The sequence below is a fragment of the Numenius arquata genome, chromosome Z, assembly GCF_964106895.1.
Source record: "Numenius arquata chromosome Z, bNumArq3.hap1.1, whole genome shotgun sequence".
Lineage (NCBI taxonomy): Eukaryota > Metazoa > Chordata > Aves > Charadriiformes > Scolopacidae > Numenius > Numenius arquata.
The window spans coordinates 59,948,201-59,971,262 of record NC_133616.1 but is presented as its reverse complement, the minus strand read 5'-3'; the positions used below and the strand labels follow the sequence as shown (position 1 = coordinate 59,971,262).

Here is a 23,062-nt window from a genome sequence, read left to right as displayed (position 1 = left end):
AAAGTAACGGCCATGTTGAGACCGCGTAGATGAAACAGAACGTCGGGGCTGGGCTGTGGATTTGGCCAGGCTCCAGGTCTCCCCCCTCCGGCGGGGGTGTGCAGGGGGCTGGCGGTTTCTCTTCCTCTGCCCCCCCCGTCCCCCCCTTCTTCTGCTGGTGTCGGGGCCAGAGGAGGTGCCAAGGCGGTGCTCCGAGGCTGGGAAAAACCTAAAACCCTCCAATGCCCTTTTCAAGCTCCAACCGTTCCATCGGGGGAGAGAGAGGAAGAAAATAATTAAGAAAATCCCTTATCCTTCTCGGAAAAGGAAGCGTGTCGTTTCTAAAAAGAAGCGGTACTGCGCTGGCAGTCCTCTACTCAAAACTTTCTGACACCCAGCAGGCGACCGGGGGTACAACGTGTTTCGGGGGAGACAGGCACCCCCTCCCCAAACGCGGCGGGGGCTGCAATGGTGGGGAGGGAGGGGGTCCACCCTAGGCTCAGCGGATGCTGCCCCTGCGCTACCACCCCGCCGACCACCCCCCCCGCCGCCCCGCACCGGGACGGCCCCCCCCGCCGCCCGCCCCCGCGCCGCGCCCATTGGCCGCGCTCCGCCCGCCGCCGCCCCGCCGCGGGGAGGGAGGCGCCAGCCTCGCCCCCGGGCCGCCGCCGCGATCGCGACGGGGCCGCAGTGGAGAGAGAGACGGAGCGGAGCGGTAGCGGCGGGAGGAGCGCGGAGGGGCGCGGCGCGGCGGGGCTGGGCTGGGCTGGGCGGGCGCGGAGCGGTGGCGGAGCCACGGACTTGTTCCCCCCCCCCCCCCCTCCGGCCGAGGAAGAGCTAGTCGCCGCCTGCGAGCCGGGCTGCTGGGCAGGGGAGGACAGGGTGAAAGAAAGACAAACTAAACGCCGAACGACCCCCGGCGTCTGCGCCCGCCCGATTTTTATTTTTTATTTTTTCTTTGATTATTTCGAGAAAAGAATTTACTGTGTCTTCGGCAATTTGTGCCGCGTGTGGAGTTGTTTTCCGCACACCCCTGACAAACAAAGGAAAAGGGGGAGGGGGGCCGCGTTTCGCAGAAGACATGCGTTCAGTCAGGAAGAGGTGGACTGTGTGCACGATAAGTCTCCTCCTCATCTTTTATAAGACGAAAGAAATCGCGCGGACCGAGGAGCGCCAGGAGGCACCTCTCGCCGGGTAATTGCGGGGCGCCGCGCCGGGAGGGCTCCCCGAGGGGCGGCGGGGCGATGTCGCTGCCTGGGGTCCTCTCCGCAGCCCCACCCGGGTCTTCAGATCCCCCGGGCCGTGACCCCCTTCCCCCGCGGTACCACCACCTCTTGGCGATCTGGCGGGTCGGCGCAGGGGAGCGTGTGCGGGGCGCGGGTACCGCTGCGGAACGGGTTACGGGCGGGTCGGGCTGGCGGAGCGCAGCGGCTCGGGCGGGAGGTGGCCTGGTGGCGAGGTTGTGGCTGGTGCTGCTCCCCACCAAGCCCCCCGTCATACTTCACCCGGCCTCGGCTGCTCCCCGAGGGCCGGGGTGGCCGGAGATGGTGGCGGCGGGCGCCGGAGCGCGTTGTGCCGCGTTTTCTGCTTCGGAAGACCTTCAGAGGCGAGCGTGCCGGGGTGGGCGGCCGCTGGCAGCTCCAGCTGGCCCCTGCCTCCCTTCTTGAAGTTTTCCTGGGAGCCGTGCTTAACTTCGGTGCTCCTTGGGGATGCCTGCTCTGAGACGGCGCGGGACATCCCCCTTAGCTCCCGAAGCTCCTCCACTGGAAACTCTGGTCCCTCGCTGAGACCCTGTGTTACATGTTTTTCCTCTCCTGCCTGTTTTCCCTTGAAAACATCAAGGCGAAAAGTCCCTTGCCGTTTTTCTGTCTTGCTCCTTGCTTTCTCTTTGTCGCACATTGTCTTTATGTACATGCATGCCTGTGTTCCTCATTTTTTCTCCCTACCTGCAGCTGTCCTGTGAAGGTGTTGGGTTTTCAGCCAAGCCTGTGTCTCCTAGGAGGGATGTGATATTTTGTTTTTTACAGGAGGGATGTGTAAATTCCGGGGTGGCTTAGTGAAATCAGCAAAGGCTCACACTCTCTGTTTCCTTGTGCAAATCGAACTGGAGGGGATGCATTCACAGCAGATTTTCATTCTTTGCTTTAAGCCCTTCCCTTAATTTGAGGAGGCAGCATAAGGAGGTTGTAAGTTCCCGTATGGGCCTGGGGGGGGGCTGGCTGGCGCAATTTATGACCTTCTTGGTCCCCGATTCCTCATCCTTGGCCCTTGCCTAGGCGAGTGGGGCACAGACAGCTGGGCACAGCTGGGCGGCAGTAGCCACGGCGGCTCCCGGAAGCAGGGGCTGTGTGTGTGCGTGGTTAATGGTGCGATGTTTGCTTCCCTTGGTACTACAGATTTTCACAACTTGCTGGTAACTTTCCTGCTTGTCCAGCCTGGGTGCAAGCCCAGTTTCTACCACGATATCGTGGTATCTGCATACTTAAGAGATGTACAGAAGTTTAAAATTTTTGGATCGTAGGTGTGCAAAAATACAGGTGAAAATGAATTTATGAGGGAGAGTCAGCATTAAAGATAAGCATGTTTCTTGGAGTGTACTGCTTCTTGTCATGCTAGAGGTAGCTGCTCAAATGATTCAGAAATTAGTCAGAAGCTAGAATCCACATTTATTTGGAAAAAAAGGCTCCTCCAGCTTATGATATTATGGTACATTTTTTGACACAATTTAAAAGGTACTAGAATGAACTGATTATTTAGAATGGAGTGAAAGAAAATAAGTGTATTTAGTCATAAATATGTATATCCTTGACAACACTTTAAAGTATAGCTGCAATGTACTTCTGCTAGGTTGTTTAGTTTATTTTTCCAACCAGTCGTCCTATCTGTTACTGTGTGGTGGGTGCAGGGGAAAAAAAAAACCCACCCTAAGTGTACTACTAGGATCTGCTGCCACTGTTGATGTTACACTTGCCTTTCTCCTGAAGGAAGGACTCATACCATTTGGTTATTTTTGACATGGGCAAGCGAAGTCAGTTTTCCATGGGATGTTTTACTTCCAGAAGTACTAGTAATGCAGAGTTGTGAATCTGCGGGGTAGCCCATTTTATTGTTATTAGTGGCACTGCAGGTAAATCCCAGACACTCCAAAAAGGACTGTGTGCAATTCCAAAGTATGTAATAAACCCTAAATCAGCTGTGTTCTCATAGCAAAGTTTGCTAGAACAATAATTGCAAAAGCATACCCGTCTTTAACTAGACAGTAATGTCCCTTTAAAAGTTAAGCAAGTGATGAAACATGCGTAATATGTGGAATGCAGTGTTTCTTAAACAGTTGTCTTCTACTGGTTTATTTATACTTAATGAAATGTCCTCAGGAGAACAGGTAGTCGTATTGGTCTGATTGGTCACCAAGTCAAGGTAATTCAGAGTGGAGGTTGACACTGTCAGCCCCAAGTTGCTGTCACACCACAGAACCTGTTTCATTTACATCAGAGAAGATTTGGAGTGATTCTAGAAGAGACAAAATAGCCCAAATTTACTTCGTGATTGCTTACACAATGAAGAATTTTCTGGAGTAAATTTAGCTTTTTATGTGTTGGTGTATTTAATATTACTTTAAGTGAAAATTAAGTAATACCAGTAAAAGGGAGAGGACCATGTAAGTTAAGACCGTTGTATTCATAGTAGAACTTAAACACAAAGTGCCTAGGACCTTCTTTTAGCTCCTGAGAACACAATTTAACATTGTTTTACTGTACAATCTATATAGCTCACTGCAGATGTAAATTGTGAATATGGAAGACAACCACATTTCAAATGCTATGGTGCTTTAGGTGTTGGCAACATACTGTGTTGCTAAGTTTTGTCAACTTAAAGTGTCTACTGGATAAGGTTTCATCCAGCATAAACTGGAGACATCTCTGAAGTACTTGTAGACTAAGTGCCTTACCTGAATGTATTTTGATAGTTTTTCTTTAGATGCATACACTCTATGGATCTAGAAAATATATGCAGGAAAATGTGTGATAAGTGTATTTGCAACCATTATGGAAAATTTTTAGAGAAGAAAACATTTTAAAATAGAAAAAAAGTATTAATTACATTCAGACTATTGAATTTAGGAACTTCTGCCTTCCATACCCTCAAGTTAGCGTGATTTGGATAGTTTACATACAGATTTTGTACCAACACGATCACTTAAAGTCGTACGTTTTTCGGTAGGTGGCAGTCTTACCTATGAATCAGTGCAGTGTCAGTGCTGCAGCATGTTGGGAGAGCGTTTCTAGTAATGATGGGTTGGTTTTGATGAAGTGTATAATACTGGTTTATTAGTTACAGGGGCTTTTGCAATCATAGCACTTCTTGCGAATGAGTATGTTACCGGTTTTGTTAATTTAGCTTAATTAATGTCCCATTGCAGGTTTGTTTGAGTTTAGTCTGCTATATAGTTTACTAAATACTAATACTTTTTTTATATATATATATACACACACAACAGTAATGTTGCTGTGGCTCTTACTAAGGGCCAGGATCCAATTGTTTTAAGAACTTACAGCCACGGGAGAGCAAGAGTCAGCGATTCCTTAAGGAGTTTACAGTCTCACATCTTTTCCATTTTGTTGGTTGAATGGCTGGTGGTCAAAAAGTTCTGTTTGCAAGCTAAGTGAAGTTATTGTTATTTGCACTATTTCAGAACATGCTTATTTAACAGATAAAGAGATTTCTGTATATTACTGTTTCATATGCTCCTGAGGTACAAGACATTCTACGTGGTAGAATGTTCTATCCAACAGCTTTGATATATTCATCATTAACAGCTACGTTTGAACGCAGCTGAACATTGCTCTGGCACCTAAATGGAAACAGTATGGAAGATAATGGAAATATGGATATTAAAACAGATTTTAGACCTAAAACCTTAAGTTGTGCTTGAACTGTTCTAGCTTCTCTGTCCCATTTGTGTGACCCTATTGGCTAATATCATTGCAGCTGGTAAGATTATGATACCTCATCAGTTGTTAAGTGATCATCACCCACAGCTTACTATATTTTTTTATTTTTTAAGGTCACTTTACCAAAATTCGTGAATACGGTAACATTGATGAAGAGGATAAGGCAACTGTGGTTGTTTGGATGTCTGTGTACTAAAGTTTTAGGAATTCTGGAGGAAATTTTGTGTTTTGTGTGATGTTAAACTCCAGAATACATGCATGAAAGTCTTTCAGTATCAGTAGGATGCAAAGAGAGTCTATTTAGCCATTGTTGTAGAACATGAGCAATTGCAGGGTGAAGGCTTGAAAGTTATGATTTAATTCTAGGTTTAGTACTGGAATTTGGAACATGGAAGTGTAGAATTTGCCTCATAAACATACCGAAGTTTGGTCCAGGTTCACAATTTGGAGTTTATTGTAACTTTTGTTATGTCTGTTTCAAACAAGTTTAAGCTCTTAAATTGCATATTTAAGTATTTAATATAGGTGTCCCATACATTTCTTACAGGTACAGTTTATTTGCTTTGGCGAGCAAAGTGATAATTATCTCTTTTTTTTTTTTTTTTTTTTTTTTAAATGAAGTATCACTGGTGCTTGTGACTTAAATTGTTTACAACTCTAGTTAGCCTTGATGTAATTGTGTCTTTTCTATATTGCATTGCAGAGATGGTGAACTGAGTTTAAGTAGATCAATGATCAATAGCTCTGATAAGATAATTCGAAAAGGTGGCTCCTCAATCTTCCAGCATGCTGTAGAAGGTTGGAAAATCAATTCTTCTTTGGTACTGGAAATAAGGTGAGTGTTTTAAATAAAAAGCAGTTCATTTCATATTACCTATAATTCTTTTAATTTCATATTGCCTATGATTATTTTTGTTCGGAAAAGTCTCTTGATTTATGGTTGCAGGTGGATGTTTTGTAACTGTACATATTTAGGGTTCAAAATAAATGTAACTAAATTACATTAGACTCCAAAGTCAAGTCATCCTTCACAAGAATAAATAAATTGTTTTCATCTGGCTGTGTCAGTCAGACCCATGCAGTCGGTATCTACATTATGCACATCCACATTTGGTTGTCTAGAACTTTCTTGCAGTCAGTGGTGAGAAACTGACACTTTAAGGACATGCTTTCCTCTCATCCTAAAGGTCTGAAATAGAAGAGATGGGAGTACCCTGAACATACCTATTTTTCTCTCTTAAGTACAAAGGGAGCTTAGGCTGACAGCTTGGGTGTAGGAGTCGAGAGCTAGGATGTCAGGCGCTGTGAATCCAGCCCTGACTGTGGCCGGGCCAAGTCAGAAGGTCAGATGTTGACAACACCCCCATCTCTTTCTCAGTTTTCTCTCCTGAAGTCAGAGCTGCAAAATAGAGCCTTACGCTCATTCTGACAGGGGAAACACAGTAGCAGAGTATAGAGTGAGTGACAGTTCTCATGTGTCTTAGTGGTTATAGTGAGTCTACTCACTTTTGGGCTTGAGAGAAGAGAAAGCAGAAGCCTGTAAGTGTGGTGTGTCCCCATCTTAATCAGGAAGGTGGCCAGTGAGGGGAGTGTATGGAGCATGGGCTGGCACTGTGGAGGGCTAGGAGTGTCACATTCTATGAAAAATGGTAGAAAATAACTATTTCTAGCAGCAATCATGTAGCAGAGAAGACTTGATTTTCTGAAGATTAAGATTTTAAGTAGGAATTTTATCTAAGTAATATGTGGTTTTTATGTCGTTTCCCTTTCTACTTTTTGTTTTGTTGTTTGGTTTTTTTTTGTTTTTTTTTTTAGTTAAAGGGCAGCTCACAAAAATTTTAGACAGGCAATATATCCATGTAAGAAAGCATGGCTTCTCTGAATGAGTAACTTAGGCTTATTTTTTGAATGACTGCTATTTTATGTCCCTAATTCTAAAACATGCAGAAGATATAGCTAGCTCAGATATTACTAAAGCTGTAGTAAAGGACTGATGTTTTGGAAGTCTTGTGCTATGATGGACATGGTGCAGCCAAGGAACAGCATCTAGGATGGAAGGAGCGGCCAGATCTGGGTAGGCAGCAAATTAATGCTCTGCAGCCTGTAGCTGTGGCTCAGCTGTCTGGCAAGTGCCCTGTGGAGTTCCCACTCCTTGACTGCATAGACTAAGGGACCCTCGGGCACTTGGCTGTTCCCCAGGGTACCAGGTGAAGACCTGGTGGTTGTCCTAAAATGCATCTGAAGTGCAGCTCAGGAATGGAGTTGCTTCCAGGACCACCTGTTCAGATGCAGCCTGTTTGACCTGTGTATGGCTGTTCGGTCAAGGCTAAGTTCTGCTCCAAGGTAGCCTAGGAAAGATAAGCAGATTTTCTATATCAGCAACAGTATTTAAAATTGATATGCATATAACTGACAGTTTAGGTTGGAGAAATATTGAGTAACTTCAGAAGAATACTGTTGAAATTTCAAGTCATAGTTTATGATTCTGACAGTTAGGAGAAAATAGCACACAGTTTTACTTGTGAAGAAGACTGGTTTGGAAGCCACTGAGTGACGATAAGTAGAGAGAGAGAACTCTTTTCAGTAATTTTCTTGAAAAGTGTCATATTTCAGAACCATTTAAAACCAATGGCTCAAGCCAAACAACAAATAAGTAAAAATATTACAAGAACTTTTTGATTAAAATTAAGAAAGAAAATGAAGCTTGGGTTATGCTCATTTTTTCATCTGTTTCAAAAGCAAATAACATCGTTCACGCAAAGAGGTAAAACCACAGAGAATGCTTTAGAATTTTTTAAGCCTGTTACTACATGTGTATCATCTCAATCTACTGAAATCGTGAGTTTCAAAATCAGTGTTTTGATTTACTGTTGGCTGGTGGGGGGAAGTTTTTTTATTGTATAAATTACTGATGTGCTTTTAAGAAGTACCATGATGTGATTATGTGTTGTTTTTTTTTTTTTTTTTTCTAAATTGTACAGTGAAGAATGCTTTTTTGTCTCAGTAGTACGGTGAATAAAGACATGTATCTTGTACACTGGTTTAAGCAGTAAAGATTCCACTTTATCAGTGTAAAGATTTACTGTACAGTAGAGAGCATAAAGCTGAGTTTATTTAGCTGTCCACAACGCTAGTATTGTTTTGAGATGAAATAGCTACCATCATGAACACTGGGGCAGAGAGCAGCTGTTTTCACTGAACCAGCAAAAGATATTAGATTGATGTGACTTAGGGCCAAAATTTGACATAAACTATATGAAAGGAATTAGTGCTACCAGCCAGTCACATTCTTTCCAAAAATCCTGTTTGCTAACGTGCATAGCATATTCAGTTATGGTACCCAGTGGTGAGGGAGGGAGGTTTGGCATGCTTTTCCCTGAGGAAGCTGCATGCAGCCCCTTGTGATATGTGTTCCACTCTGATGCTGACTAAACAATGTGCATTCTTCTTTCACTTTTACAGGCGGTTTGCTATACACCTTTCTTCCCTGTCACAGCAGTAAGAAGCATCTTAGCCGTAAATATTTTTACACTTTACAGACCTACCAGGACTAACTTCAAATATGTCTAGCAATATCCTAGAGTGTTCTCATGGTTAAACTAACTGTTCAGCCCCTCTGAAGTACATTACATGCACTGTGTAGACCATGAAGATGATTCATACTCTATTGTTGCAGATGCTAATGTGAGCAGCTGTGGTCTTGTGGTGTGAGGTTGACCATAGCAAATAACAGTAAGAAAGAAACAACAAAAAAATAAAGAAACTAGAGCCTGTTGAATAATGTATAAAAAGTTATGAGTTCTTAGCAGTGGAAAAATAATTTGTGAAACCATTAGCGTACAGCATAAAGACATTTCATAAAGCTTATAATCACCCATAAATGATAGCTACTTTTGTTATTTATGTCACCTTTACACCTGCATTAGCAATTTTAAAATGTAGAAAATATTTGATAGTTTTGCTTTGTGCAGGGACTGTTGATCAATGGTATGTCTGAACTGAGTTGGCTGGCAGCTGGAATATTATGGTTTACTATTTGCTTTGTTGACCGTGGACATCATCTCTGGCCATCTTATTTTTGTCAGGTTAGTGAACATTAGATCAGTTAGACTATCAGCCTCAAAGGTCCTATGAATTCTTGGTAAGGCCAGCCCCTGATAGGAGTCAATGAGTGAAAAAGCTCCTTTATCAGGACCCTGTGGGAGGATGAAAAGCTTCCATTGGGTTTCTGGTGTTACAAGATGCTCTCTGGGACTTTACAAGCAGAAGAGGCAGTCTAGGGAGTGTAGCAGCTCTTTTGGGAACATGGCAGCCCTTTGGAGATGTTAACCAGGTATTAGAAGAAAGAGCTAGACTTTCTGTGACTGAGGTGGAAATGATGGATATTATTAATTACTTGAGACTTTGCCAAATTTACTGCCTTGCCAAGCATGACTGGTCTAGTAGAAGAGTGATTTTTCCAACTGGTGTTACCTTCTGATTGCTGACAACTTCTTTGTGCCTAAGGGAAGAGGACTGCTTGCTTGGCTCCCCTTCTGAATGATTTCAGTCATGGAGAAGAGAGAGAACCCACTCTCTGCAGGGTTTTGTGTCCTAAGTCCTTTTCTGCTCTCTGTAGCAATGTGAAGATTTTCCAGTTATGGAAATCAGGAAATTCAAGTTGTATTGAAGGCCATGCTTTCAGAAAGATGTGGGAGAGCTGGTACAAACCTGTCTGGGGAAGCCTTCCAACCAGGACTCATGGCAGTACATCTGTGACCTGTGTGAAGTGACCTACAGTCTGACATCTCAGTGTGTGACTTTCTTCTCCACTTATTTTTGATTAAGTGTCGTCTTTTATGTTGGAAAAAGCAGATGGAGGTTTTGAATTGCAGGAAGGCAAAATGGAAAAAAAAAAAAAGCGTGTTCAGGATATATTTATCTCTTTGCAAGGTAACAGAACTTCATGAGTGGAAATTTCCTGTCAGAATGGTGTGAGAACTTGTAAGATGTTAACAGCCATCATTAAAAAAAAAAAAAAAGTGCAACTTCCTCCTTAGAAAGGTTCAGATTATTATCATTGTTTATCTTTCAGTTAGTATGAAACTGCTATGATAAGTCCCTGAAGTGCAAGCAGTAAATACTGAACTCGCAATTGAGCAGTACAATTGCTGTGAACCTTTTGGAGCAACATTTTGGGGCCAGTTGCACTGTTTCCTTCAGATCTTCTGTGTCTCAAAGACATGCAAACTGGGTCTCTCTAGTCTGATTTAGTCATAATAAACCTTAAGGGTTTTTTGCCTCCTTAGACCCCTTGCCTCAACTGAAAACTTGGTGTTCTCTGTCAGTTGGAATGATTAATTCCTTTGACTTCTTTCTTTTGACTCTAACTTGTTTAACTTCATGAAAAGCTGATGTGTGGCTGGCCTTCTATGGTAAGCAGCAGTTGAGTCACTCTCTGTTTAAAAGCCCTCTTTTCCTTTTGCGTGCCCACTGAAGATTTGTACCTGATTAGCACATGCTTCAGCTGCTGAAGTGACCTTTATGGTCAAGGGAGAGTGGGGTGCCCTGAAGGGCATGAAGAGGGCTAGAATGGGGACAGAGCCAGACAGCAACTTCCTGTAATACGGCATTTCTGTTTGTGCAGTCCTCCAGGGGCTGGGGAATGCCAGGAACCTTTACACAGTTAGTTGCAGTTAGGCATGTTTTTAACAAATCTGAATCAGGGGTTGGACCAGATGACCTTTGAAGTCCCCTTCCAACCCAAAGTATTCTATAGTTGTAAATGCTGCTTTCCTTGAATACGTTTTCTTAAAACTCCCTTTCAGTCAGACTAAAACCAAACCCAAGACAGGAGCAGAGTCCCCAGTGGCTCCTCAGGAGGTCAACAGGAGCTGTAGCTGTAGCCATCTACAAGGGCAGACTGTGACCTTGTGTTACCACAGTTTGTTCTTGTTTTGCTTTGGTTTTTCTTTTTTTCATTAAACTAATTTAGCTGGTAAAAAGTATACTTTGCCTAGGTCGTACATAGTTCTTGGTGATTTTAAAGGCTAACAGCTGCTGCCTTCCTTCCAACTAGGGAGTGCAAAGCAGCATCAGGACTTGCTAGGGTTAGAAAATCAGGCTGTTTACAGACCTGTGTGTATCACTCAGTGAAAGTTTGCAGGAGAGCAACAAGAGTGGTCAGAGATCTACAACACATGACCTGTCCAGTTAAAAAATAAAAGTTTAAAAAAAGAGTTGGATGGCTTCTTAGCCCTAGGTAAATCAAGGCTATTGCCAAGAGTAAGGAGTAGTCTGTCCTCCACAGGCAAGCTATAAGCAATAAGAACAGGCTTCAGTTGTGGGAAAGACGGGAGCTAGCATGAGGAATATTGTGCTGCTGGTTAGGCTAGGGAAACATTAACATAGTCTGCATGGGGACTTTGCTGAGTCCCCACCATGGAGGTTATCAGGAATGTATTAGATAAACGTGGGCTGGGGATGATGTAGATGAAGGCACATCTTTAGTGGGGGCAGAGCGTTGACGAAGTAATCTTACTGTCTGTCTCAGTTTCCATAGTGTGGTTGCTGGTGAGTCAACCCATCTTCCTGGGTACTGAGGATGCACTTCAGGGGCTTCCCCTCACGGTTGTGGTCCAGACAAGTCCAGATGCCCTAGCAGCGAGGATTCCTGGCACTCCTTGCTTGAAAGGAATGATTTTGCCAGGAAAAGTGCTGGATGTCATATTTCAGTGTTCTTGATAATGTCTGAAAATATAAATTTATTTGTAGTCTTAGAAGTCAAATGCTTAGGTGATTTATTTTCTTTCCTTAATCCGCACAATTCTGAGGTAGGTGAGGGAGCGTTTGCCATCGTAGTACAAAGACTACAGTACAAAATAAAGCCAGAAAAATGCACATGAATAGAAAAATGTCGCCATGTTGCCCCAGAGCAATACATATTTATATCTTTGGAAGGCTCTTCAGAGGCAATGCTGTCTGTTACATGTACTTTATCAGATTAACTGGGAGTTCTAACTGATAGTTAAATATTATGAACATCTGTTTCTGGTTCTCAAAAACCCTAGGTCAACCACAGACTGTGACACCATGTTTCTGTGAGTCACGTAAACATGTTGCAAACAGCTGCTTGGCTTCAGATAAGAGCAAGCCACATCTGCCTCACCTGCCCACAAAGGGCTCAGGCCACACCCCAGATACAGTTTTATTCATCAAAACAAAATTTGAAGACCACCTCAAATAAAAACAGTTTCTGTATCCATTTTAACTTAGGGTTGCAGAACACCTTTGCTTCAAGGTTTACTAAAAATCATGCTGTTTTTTTTTTTCTTTCCTCTAATTGATCTTAATTTTGGAATTTATATGTAGCTGGATGTGGATTAGCACTTATTTTAAATTACTTTGTCATGTCTGTTTAATCAGAATAACCTGGTGCTATTTTCAGTGCTCTTTGTGGGACAGAACAGAGGTTTAAACAAGTTCTTACTATAACCAGCATCAGGACTGACTGAGACACTCATGCATGTACTTTCCATTTTTGTCATATTCCTCAGTAAATTTTTTTTCTCTTAGCACTTAACATTAAAATGGGAAGTACTGCTGTTCTCATGGTACAGATGAATCATTAGCACAGAGGAACTTAAAACAGTGGCATGAACTATGCATTCTTAATTATATTTCATTATTAAAAGATATCTGGATACAGTCAGATTAATCAATTAAAATATTTTGATGTTAGCATTATTACACATCTCTTATAGAAGGATTCTTATATGTACTGTAATACCTGTGCATACGTTTAATTGAATATGCTACTGGCAACTTCAGATAAGAAAACAGTTTGAAATATGTGGGAGGATAATAAGATTTAGTGACTTTTGCCCATCTCAAAGTTTTATTGAGAAACAAATTCCTTAGACATTTTGGAAATTCCAGCTCACTTAAATAAGTGGTTGGTTATCTGAAATTGTCTAATTCGGGTCCATTTGAAGCCCTTTGGAGGACCTCTATGAGCATATGTAAGCATATAGATAGGTAAATAAGCTTTGACTGTAAGTAACCAAATTAATAATGGAAGCCAAAGTGCTTTTATTTTTATTTTTTTTGCACTCTTTGCCTAACTTCACTGGCTTCCTCTTATGTTTTAATATAATACACAAGATAACACTACTTATGCACAAATGTTGCTACTTGTTTGCTAACAGAAACAGTATTGGACTCATTCATTCTAGGTATCAGGGATGGGTGCTTTAAATTACTAAAGTGAATCTTCTAGTGATCACATGTGACTTTTTTTAGTTGGAGCCCTAGGTTTCTGAACATTTCACATAATTTCTCTTGCTTTTTGAGACTTTGTGGTCACCCCTTCTCACGTCATAGTGTGTGTGAAGTGAGTCTCTGGGTAGCTTGACTGATTCTATTGCTAACTTTTGATACGTTAATCTTGTCTTTTACAGCCACAGCTCTGGTAGCTCTTTTCTTAGGTAGTGAAGAATTTTAGTCATTTTTAATGCTGCTAGATTAGACAATTCCATCTTTCTTGCTCTTTTTCATTTTGTAGCAGTTTATATGTGTTGCAGAGTACCCACAAAATTAAGCTTATCACACTCACAGAGATTTTAAATCGTTTCAGTTTACAGGCTGAAGTGAAGTCTTCATCTTCCTTTTACAGAAATAACTTGCCTGGCCTTACCAAAAGCTTTAGCCACTCAGGATTTATCATTTTCTATCCTACTCTGTTATTCTGAGTTCCTCATATGCCTCAGCACAAGCTGTCTGTGCTCTGGTGCTGCTTCATTTATATATGACAGCTGCAACAAACAGCCCAAGACATTCTTTCCTTTTTTCTTCTTCTTGTTTCTGGTTTAAGAAATGAGAGGAAACACTTGAAAAAATATTTTCATCATGTTTCACTTCCCCTATGGCTTTTAAGGTCAGTTCCATGGTGAGTTTTTTGTGTCACTGCTTGCAAAGTTCAGACACATTCTTCTCTCTTGAGACAGTGACAAAAGAGCTAGCTGTTGAGTATGGTGTTCCTGTAGTTCATCCAGTTTCACTTGTGGGGGACTATTTCCCCTTTATGTCTCTCGGTGGGTGTTGCAGCTGGTAGAGTTGCATTTCTAGTTATCTTTTCCTGTTTTGATAAGCTCTAAGGAAGTTCAGCTCTAAAAAATTATTACGTAAAAATAGCATTCTCTTACTCAACAAAATGTCTATTCTGTTTTAAATTCCACCTTCCCCGCCGACAGCAGTGGAAAATAAAAAGTTTTTTTTTCTTCTTGTCTTGTTAGAGTTGCAAAAGTTTTTATTCAAATTAACGTGTAGTGAACACCCCACGCCAGCTCAGCACTCCCTGTCAGTTCCATAATTGTATTGTACTTAAGTATGCGCTTAAGTTCAGATGTGATCTTTACGCCTCTTCACAAATGTACATGCTTTGCAGAGCAGGGATGGACACAAGCTTGTAAGGCTTTGCTTATTGGCAATCCTGAGCTACCAGTGGCTCCTGTAGCTCTGGCTTGGAGTCCTTTCCAGCTTTTTATACCAAGGATAAAACTGCTCGGCAGTGCCAGTGCAGGCATTGGTCGTTAGATAGCTGCAGTCATTAAAAAAGTCTTTTTTTGAACTTCTGTGTTGAAAGTGTGTCAGTTTTTAGACCCCTGTCCCCACCCCCATAAGCAGGTACAATTACCATGACTTAACTGTTTCAGCTGACTTTTAAGCAAACATTCTTCACCTGTTACTGATGTAGACTGGGAGAATACAACTGTTCAATTACAATAGTTCACTTGACCCGTGGTAGCTTGTTAAACCTTCATATCTTGGTCATGTGTGTCTGAACCAGGCTAATAGTTTAAGCAATTAATTGCAGAGAAGCAAGATAAGGGATTGAACTAACGTGATTTAAAGCAATGATAGAGTTCATAAGTGTTTCTACGAGTTCAGCTAACAGCTTGACTAGACTCTGAGCTGCAGTAGTTTAATTTGCCGTATGTTTTGAAGCTGATTTTGTTTCAATTGGTACAAAAGGCTGTGGGTGTTCTTATTTCAAGTTAATTAGGGTAACTTTGGCTGAACTTCACTTAATTAAGAGCAAGTTTATGTTAAACTGAGTATATTATTCTTATGCTGAAATAAGAATCTGTAAGAAAGCATGGCCATTCCTGAACCAAGCTGATTTGTGGGAGATGAGACTCTAGTGAAGCATTTATTTCCTAAATCATAAATACCTCATATATTTAACCATGTTTCTATGAAAACAAACTGCCCTGGTCCTTTTTTAAATATGTGTTTATTCCAAAGTTTTGTAAAATACTCAAAACCAGTATGACTTCTAATTTCCAAAGTCATCTTCCCTTGGTCTATCAGTGCCTTCATCTGTAGGAAGTCATTAAGCTCTGTCACTGTAGCGTTTGCGTGTCATATTGTAGCCAAGATTTGAACTCTGTCCTAACAGCTTTACTCTAACGTCATCCTAGAGCATGGGAAATGACCTTAGTCTGTCTGACACTATCTAAGCTCTGCTTTATGTTGTATGCTCTGTGAAGTCTGTATTACTACTAGATAAGCTCCATGCAAGCAATGAGTGTTGGGTTTTATCTGTGCATTTTTCTGTCAACCCAGAAAGAACATTCTTCGATTCTTGGATGCTGAAAGAGATGTCTCAGTGGTCAAAAGCAGCTTCAAGCCAGGAGATGTAATCCATTACGTACTGGACAGGCGCCGCACTCTAAACATTTCTCAGGATTTGCACAGCCTTCTCCCTGAAGTTTCCCCAATGAAGAATCGCCGATTTAAAACCTGTGCAGTTGTTGGGAATTCTGGCATCCTCCTGGATAGTGGATGTGGAAAAGAGATTGATAGCCATGACTTTGTAATAAGGTGAGTTTTCATCTGCTGTTGAAGATACAGCCTGCTGTGTTTCTTGGAGAAAAGCTGGGAGAAATGTTTTAATCTGAGATACAGATTTCAAGAATTACATGAAATTACTCCGAAAAAGTATTCTTCACTGTGTGACTCCCCAAGTTTAAACACATGCCCATGTTGTTGACAAGAAGATTATTTTTACAGTGAAAATAAAACAAGGGCCAGAGGAGAGAGGTTTGTGCTACTGATTTTTGCTGTTTGTTGTTTTTATTCCGGACAAAATAAATATTCTACTGGAGGCCTTAGTAGAATAAATGCAAAGTGTTTTCTCTTTCAAAAATACTCTTTCTTAGCTCTTGGCCAATAAAGATAGCCTATGGTAAATTACTACATTACTTATGTGCAGCATGGGGTAAAATTTCAGGGTGATATGTTGATGCTGAATCAGATAGCTGCCATTAAGGTAATTGGAAGTCACACATCTAAATCCCTTCACATTGCTCTAAAAATGTATCCCTGCAATTTGAGCAAAAATGTTGATAGGCTTCACTTTATTCATTCTTCAGACACTCACAATAGAATAACTTTGAACTTCACATATCGACAGGAAATAAAGAGGAATATCTGGGCTCATTTGACACCCTGACATTATATGGATATAGAGAGGGTTGGGCAAGAGATAGATCCTTTTGCTTTTGAAGCAGAAGCTTCAATTGATTTGGTTTGAGGAGGGTGGAAGGGCAGAAAATAGAAGGGCAGTGCAAGAAAATATAGAAATAGTTGTCATTGTGTGTTACTTGCTTTCTCTTTTCTCACCCTGAAGAAAGATAGTGGCAAAAAAAAAAATCACAAGGGTATGCAAAAGAAAAATTATAGTTTTTCAATACGTAAAACAGGTTTTATGCAGGAAAGTTGTGTTTTATTTGACAGGTGTACTAGCAAGTGGCAACTGAAACAGTAACACACTGCTCTTTCATTTTCCTTATTTGTTTTTCTTGTACCACTAGTCTTTCAAATTAGCATCCTTATTGCAGAAGGATTCCAAAAATAAATACTGCATTTTTAACCAACAGTTAGCCTATGGCTTTTGTGCTCTTTCACAGATTAAATGTGATTAATTTAAAAGGACTGCAGAAAAATTTAGATACTAGATTTGCTAGATTAAAATTTTCTTTCAGAAGGCAAGGTACATACTTAAATCATGTCAAATTTCTTTTAAGTCATCTCTATGTTCTTGTTTAAGAGAGCATAGAGATGTTTTAGAGGGAGCATCTCTATATTTTAACTAGTCATAAAATTAGGTGATGATATCTGATAGGAGATTTTAACTAATTCAAGCCATGTGGAGTAAAGATAATATTCGTAAAGATTTGTGTATGAATAATAGAAGAATGGTGAAACTTAATAGGAACATCAGGAAGTTAATGTTGCTAATCAGTTATTTAGACTGGAGAAACATGTCTCATGTGGTGCATGACTAGTAAAGTGATTAGTATAACAACTAGTTAGTCTGATGATACAGTGGATAATAATCTTTATAAGGTTCTGGGGTTAGAATACTTAACCCTGCAGCCTACAGAGAGTTTTGATACAGTTAAATTTTTGGATTTACAAATCAAAGTTAAAACATTTTAGAAGTTCACAGATAATTTAGTTTAACCTATGAAATAATATTTATTTATGTACGTCTGGATGGATGCATAGGTACACAATATCCATTTAAAGTAAATAGCAATGATTGTATTTTGAGTTAAAGAAAAAGGCAAAGGATTCTTCAGAGTTCCAGTTTTCTCCTCTTCCATTTAAAAAAAATGTACACAACGTGATACGTAAATCCATTATCTAACAGTACTGGCATACGTGGTAACAACTCACTTACTGCTATTAGTATTAAAAGGTACCATGACGCGCTGTTACTCTCTTTGCTTTCAGATGATTCCTCTAGAAGTAAAATGCACTCTTTCTACTCACCACCTGATGGTGTTCTGAAAAGCAGTTCCTTTATGTACTGTATGCAGCTAGGTGTATAGGCTGATGAACAACATTTTTGTGGAATTTCATGAGGCTGAGTGCATTATGTCTATGTGCTTTGGTTAAATATATTATCCAGTTGATTTTGATAGTACCATATGTTCTTTTTGAGATCTGAAACAAAAGTGTGTGGTTTTGACAGTTATTTCTTACAGCAGGAATTCTAGTGTTAGATCTAACACGAACAGTATCATTAATTTTAAGGCCAGGCTGGATGGGGTTTGAGCAACCTGGTCTAGTGGGAGGTGTCCCTGCCCATGGCAGGGGGGTTGGATCTAGATGATCTTTAAGGTCCCTTCCAACCCAAATCATTCTATGATACTTTAATTTAATGATAAAACTGATAGTGAAGATCTGTGAAAGTGGACACCACAGACATCCAGCAGTTTTTGCATTACAGTACAATAAACTCAATAACCTGAATTTTAATGGTCCTATAAAGGTGGTATGAAGACATTAGTAATAACTGATTAAGGCACAGAATATACACTTTATTAAGGGTAAAGAAGAATGACAGTACCTAGCACTTTAAGTAATTTAAGTTTTGATAGTTATCTGTCAATGTCTTTGAAAGTCATCCAAAGTTACTAATAACTGTCCATCTTCCTTTGAGACATTTCAGCATATTCAGTGCCTTCTATATAACAATGCCTCTCAAAGAACATTGATCCGACAGAGACACCAGATGATCAAACCTGATAACAGAAGATTATCTGATGTCTGATATCTGGTTACAAGAAATGTTTAAAAATAGCCACCTAAACTAGAGTCAAATAATAAGTATGCCTGCAAGCCAGCATATAATTCTGTCAGCAAATTTTATAAATAAAACAATGCTATTCTTCTTCTTTAGACATCTCTGAAAGTGCATAAATAATGGTCATTTCTGCAAGCAAGGTAATATCTTGTCAGCGTAAGCAGATTTACTGTATTTACAGAACGTTTTAAAAGTGGCTTGGTTTTAATTACTTGATTACAGAAGGCCTTACTTTGTTCACATGGCATCAGAAATCAAGAGTCTAGGGACATATCTTCTGCTAGCATAAAATGGATTAGTTCCACAAGTTTAGTGAAGTCATGCCTATTTTGACAGTAGAAAGTGTGACCCATCTAGTTAAAATGGGAAGCAAGGAGACTCTTGGCTATTAAAAAACCTGTACTGGCTATAAACTCTTTCCTGTTTCCTTTATTCCTTTCCTTTTTACCTTTTATGTTTTTACACGCTGTTCAACCTTTCACCTCTGCTACTTTTGTAGTGGTCAGCTAAAGCATGCTGCATTTTGATACTATACCCGGAAAGGGTCCGAAGCATTCCAGAATCTCCGATTCCATAAAATAAATCAGAATGAAAATACGAGATAATTAACCAGATTACATTTAAAATGTATAAATGGCACAGTGCTGTTGCAGGAGCTGATTTTTGCATTGTGCTGTTTTTAGCTGCTTCTTTAGCTGTTGAGTCAGATATATGGTGCTCGCTTCATGTGAGATTTAAATGCAATACATCTTATTCTTCCCCTGTCTATGCTCTCATGCTGAAATTCTTGCGCCAGGGCTGTGTTAGCTTTTATGTCTTACAGAACAGGTGAACTCATTATAGTAAGAGGTACATTTTGAAATGCAGTGGTACATTTGAAATACAGTTGCATTTTTCAGGAAGTTCTATGTACTTTGGGTAAATGTAAAATAACGATACTAAACATTGCCAAGTAATAAATTTCAGATTCCTGGAATTACTTCTGGCAGCCAGAAAATGTCAAAATGTATTCAATCCAGTTTTGGGTTCAGAATTTGAACAACGCCAAAGACTAGAAGAAATCTTTTTTTTTTTTTTTTTTTAATTAATGGAATTCAGTGTTCATGCTGAGAAGTATTCAAAAGCAGAGGCAAGTACAGTTTTGGAGTTATTTGGTTAAAAACCAGCCAACCAACCAAAAAAAAAATCCCCCAAACCTCGTAAATAATCTTGTGTTTTTTCTTGTGGTGACACTACTTCTGTTGGCCTATGTGGAGAACAGGCCCGTTGAGTGAAGCTGTTTGACTAGCTTAGGGCTGCTCTGACAAGGAACAGCCATGAGAGGATATTAATTACTTCTTTCTTCGGATTGAAGTGCCTAGGTTATATGTTACAACTCTTCTTTCTCCCACTGGAGTGTTTTCTTGCTAATTGTGTCAACATCTAGGACTCGAGCTGAATATTCTTGCCATCTTTGGTGATAAAATTTTGCTGGGCAAATGTAGTTCCTATTTTTCCAGCATCTTTTGACTTTAATTTTTTAACTTGTCAATTCTTGTGGTTATTGAATTTGACACAGAACAAACTTGTAGTCCTTTAATAAATTTGTTGGTTTATCCTCTACAAAGAGGAGGATAATGTGTTTGACTTCCTCCCCGACATCTTGGTTTTGTGGGCAAGAAGTTGTGATATGAGCAGAAGACCGTGTATCTGTTCAGGGAGAAGAAAAGGACAGACCTCCTAACCATTCCATGGAGATATGGTTGCTTATTTCAGGAAAACAACTTGCGTTTCTCTGCTTATACTAATACGTAGGCAGGGAGTGGTAGCAGTTTCTTTCTCCTGTGTTGTTCTTCAGCTGATAGGAAAAAAAAAGTCATAAACTTGTTGGAATAAAAAGATTTGGGATAGTAATGTACTTACACTCTGGAACTTTTTTGGTTTTTGTAACTTTGATCATCTTTTGTGTTCAAATATTTATTTAATACACCTTGCTTGGGGCATAACCGTTGTGCCAGTAGAGTTGGATGCCCTGAGCCAGCAGATGTCTTGAAAGTTAAATTGCCAATTTAACAGACTGATTTTAAAATGTGATTCTTCTCTTAAAAACTACTTTTGAATACATCATGACTCCCTCATCAGACCTTTTTCAGCTCTGAAACGTGGCAGCTCTGGTTTTGTCCTCTGTCTCTTCCTGCAAATTGTTACACTACACTGAAACATTAAATGAAAGCAGAAGAAAGCCAGAAAGCCATCATCTTCAGATGTTCTTGCTCCATGATTTGGCCGCCTGAGAAAGGGGGTGCGACAGTGTAGCTGTTTGGTGTTTCCAGTCGAGTTAGTCCACGTCAGAACCTTGGAGGAGGCCTGACTTCTTCTATCCACCTTTTCCCTTTTTGACTTCACCTCACGACTTCTTCAGCTGCTGGAAGGGTCCTTGTATGACTGCTACTCCAAGCAGCCCATTATGGGGCAAGAGCTGATACAGAGGTGTCTTCTTATGGAGCTGAATGTCTTGCTCAGTCAATACATAGCACATGGTGCTGTCTACACTGGTGGGCCACAGTAATGGGTACCCTCCATAAGCATTTATAATTCCAACTTTGATGCAACTTTTTTTTTTTTAAAAAAAAGGAAGTTAATTCTTAAGTAGGTGATACGGGAGGAGATTTAAGGACATAAGTTTAGAAAGCTAAGGAACCATCAGTAAGAAGTGACTTCTGTAAACCCATATACAAATGACTGAAGATTCCAAAGTGGTTTCTTAAATAAATAGGTGTCCTATGAGCATCCAAATGTAGAGCACATAGGATTATCCTGACTTTAAATAATTTTATCCTTCTAACTCAGGACAATTATAGAAAAAGTTGTTTACTCCTGTGGTTGATAATACAGAGCTTTTAATTTAGTAGCTTTCTGAACAGTTTCAAATATAGGAAAGCTTCACTAATCCATTTGTTCATTGACAGAGTGTTTCAATTGAGGTCTGGCAATGTTCAGAATAGTCTTAATCTAAACATTGCCTTTTCTGTTGTTCCCCATTTTTGAGTGTTCAATCTACTGCTTTTTTTTCTGCTTTCCAAACTCACAGCCCCAAAGTACTTCTCTGAAACAATGAAAACAATCATTTTGCCTGAATTTATTCAAAGGATAATGAAATTTTTTTTAATGCTTTCTGTCCTCACAGTGTTGCAGAACTGTTCTAAAGTTTTTGGTAACCAGAACAGTAACACTTCTGTGGTATTTTGATAATTCCCCTGTACAATATGCCCTTTATAGACAGTAATGTGTAGGGGTATTTTCAAATAAAAAGGAAAGATACAGGTATTCAGGAATCTAAGTTCTATTTCTCAGGGTTTTTTTACATTAAAATATCATTCCCAATATTTCACTTCTTTGTTTTTTTTTTTTTTTTTCCCATATGCAACAAACTTTCAGTGATAGAAATTCCTTTTTTTATTTTAGTGTCAAAGCAATGGTATTAGCACATCTTAAAAGGCAGCTGTAATTCCTGTGTGTGAACAGGATCCATAATTAATGCTATGCCTGAGCCTCTACACAGCTTGCAGCTCTCGTGAGACCTTCTCTTGTGTTATGTGGAAGATAAGGACTGGGATGAAGTGGGATATGTCAGGGGATTCCCTGCTAATACAGATCCCTATAGTTAATCTGAAGCAATTCTACTTTTATCAGGAAGCAAACAAGTATACGGGACATGTGAGAATCCATACATTTTAGTAATCATTAGATTAAATCTCCCTTTTTTGGAGTGTATGTGAAAATTATCGCAGTGCTGCTGTACACCTTTATTTGAAGAACCATGTGAATGATGTGCTACATATACACAGGTATTAGCGTGATGAGCTTCCTGCACGTAGACTTGCAGTAGAGTAGTCCAACTGTCAGATTGTGTGCTGCCTTGAACTTAACTTTTTTTTTTATTTTATTTTAACTTCTGTGTGCTTGAGCCTTGAATGTTACTCTCAAATCCAGGTGTTTCTTAAAATGACAGGAATCTTTGAATTCAAGATTACAATATTGGTTCTTACAGGAATCTGGATATGAACCTGAATCTAAAAGTTCGTGGGCTATTCAGGAAAGAGTGTACATTATTGATACTAGCTTAAGTAATGCCTTATGTTTCAGAGAGGTTTAATCTAATTTTCGTTCTTTGGCTTCTCAGAGTGTATGTGGTTAATATTGTGTGATGGATATTTTTGGCTTTGCTCTACAAGGAGAAGATATTAATGAAATAAAGCAAGTTTTTACTGTACTTTTCTGCAGCTTTGGTTTTAGAGTGGTTTTTAAATATTTATTTCAACTTGTAAACTTTTAAAAAAAAAATGCACAGATGGTTAAAGGATTAACAAATGTACAGATTCATGGCCAGTTCTTGCATTATTACTATATGAAGAATATTCTTTTAGTTCTCAATGTGAAGTGGAAATAGTAATCACTTCTACTCAAGCAAAAATCAACTTGAAAATACCAATATATGGCCTATGAGTATTATGTA

General features: G+C 40.1%; 1 protein-coding gene across 1 annotated transcript in view; it reads left to right on the top strand.

Annotated features, from left to right (window-relative positions):
- The first annotated feature begins 836 nt into the window (after positions 1 to 836).
- ST8SIA4 (ST8 alpha-N-acetyl-neuraminide alpha-2,8-sialyltransferase 4) overlaps positions 837 to 23,062 on the top strand; it is a 51,642-nt gene continuing 29,416 nt past the window's right edge. Inside the window, exons 1-3 of the mRNA XM_074166237.1 lie at positions 837 to 1,173; positions 5,635 to 5,766; positions 15,537 to 15,794. Coding sequence (XP_074022338.1) covers positions 1,061 to 1,173; positions 5,635 to 5,766; positions 15,537 to 15,794 — 503 coding nt within the window. The 5' untranslated portion in view covers positions 837 to 1,060. The remainder of the gene's footprint in view (positions 1,174 to 5,634; positions 5,767 to 15,536; positions 15,795 to 23,062) is intronic.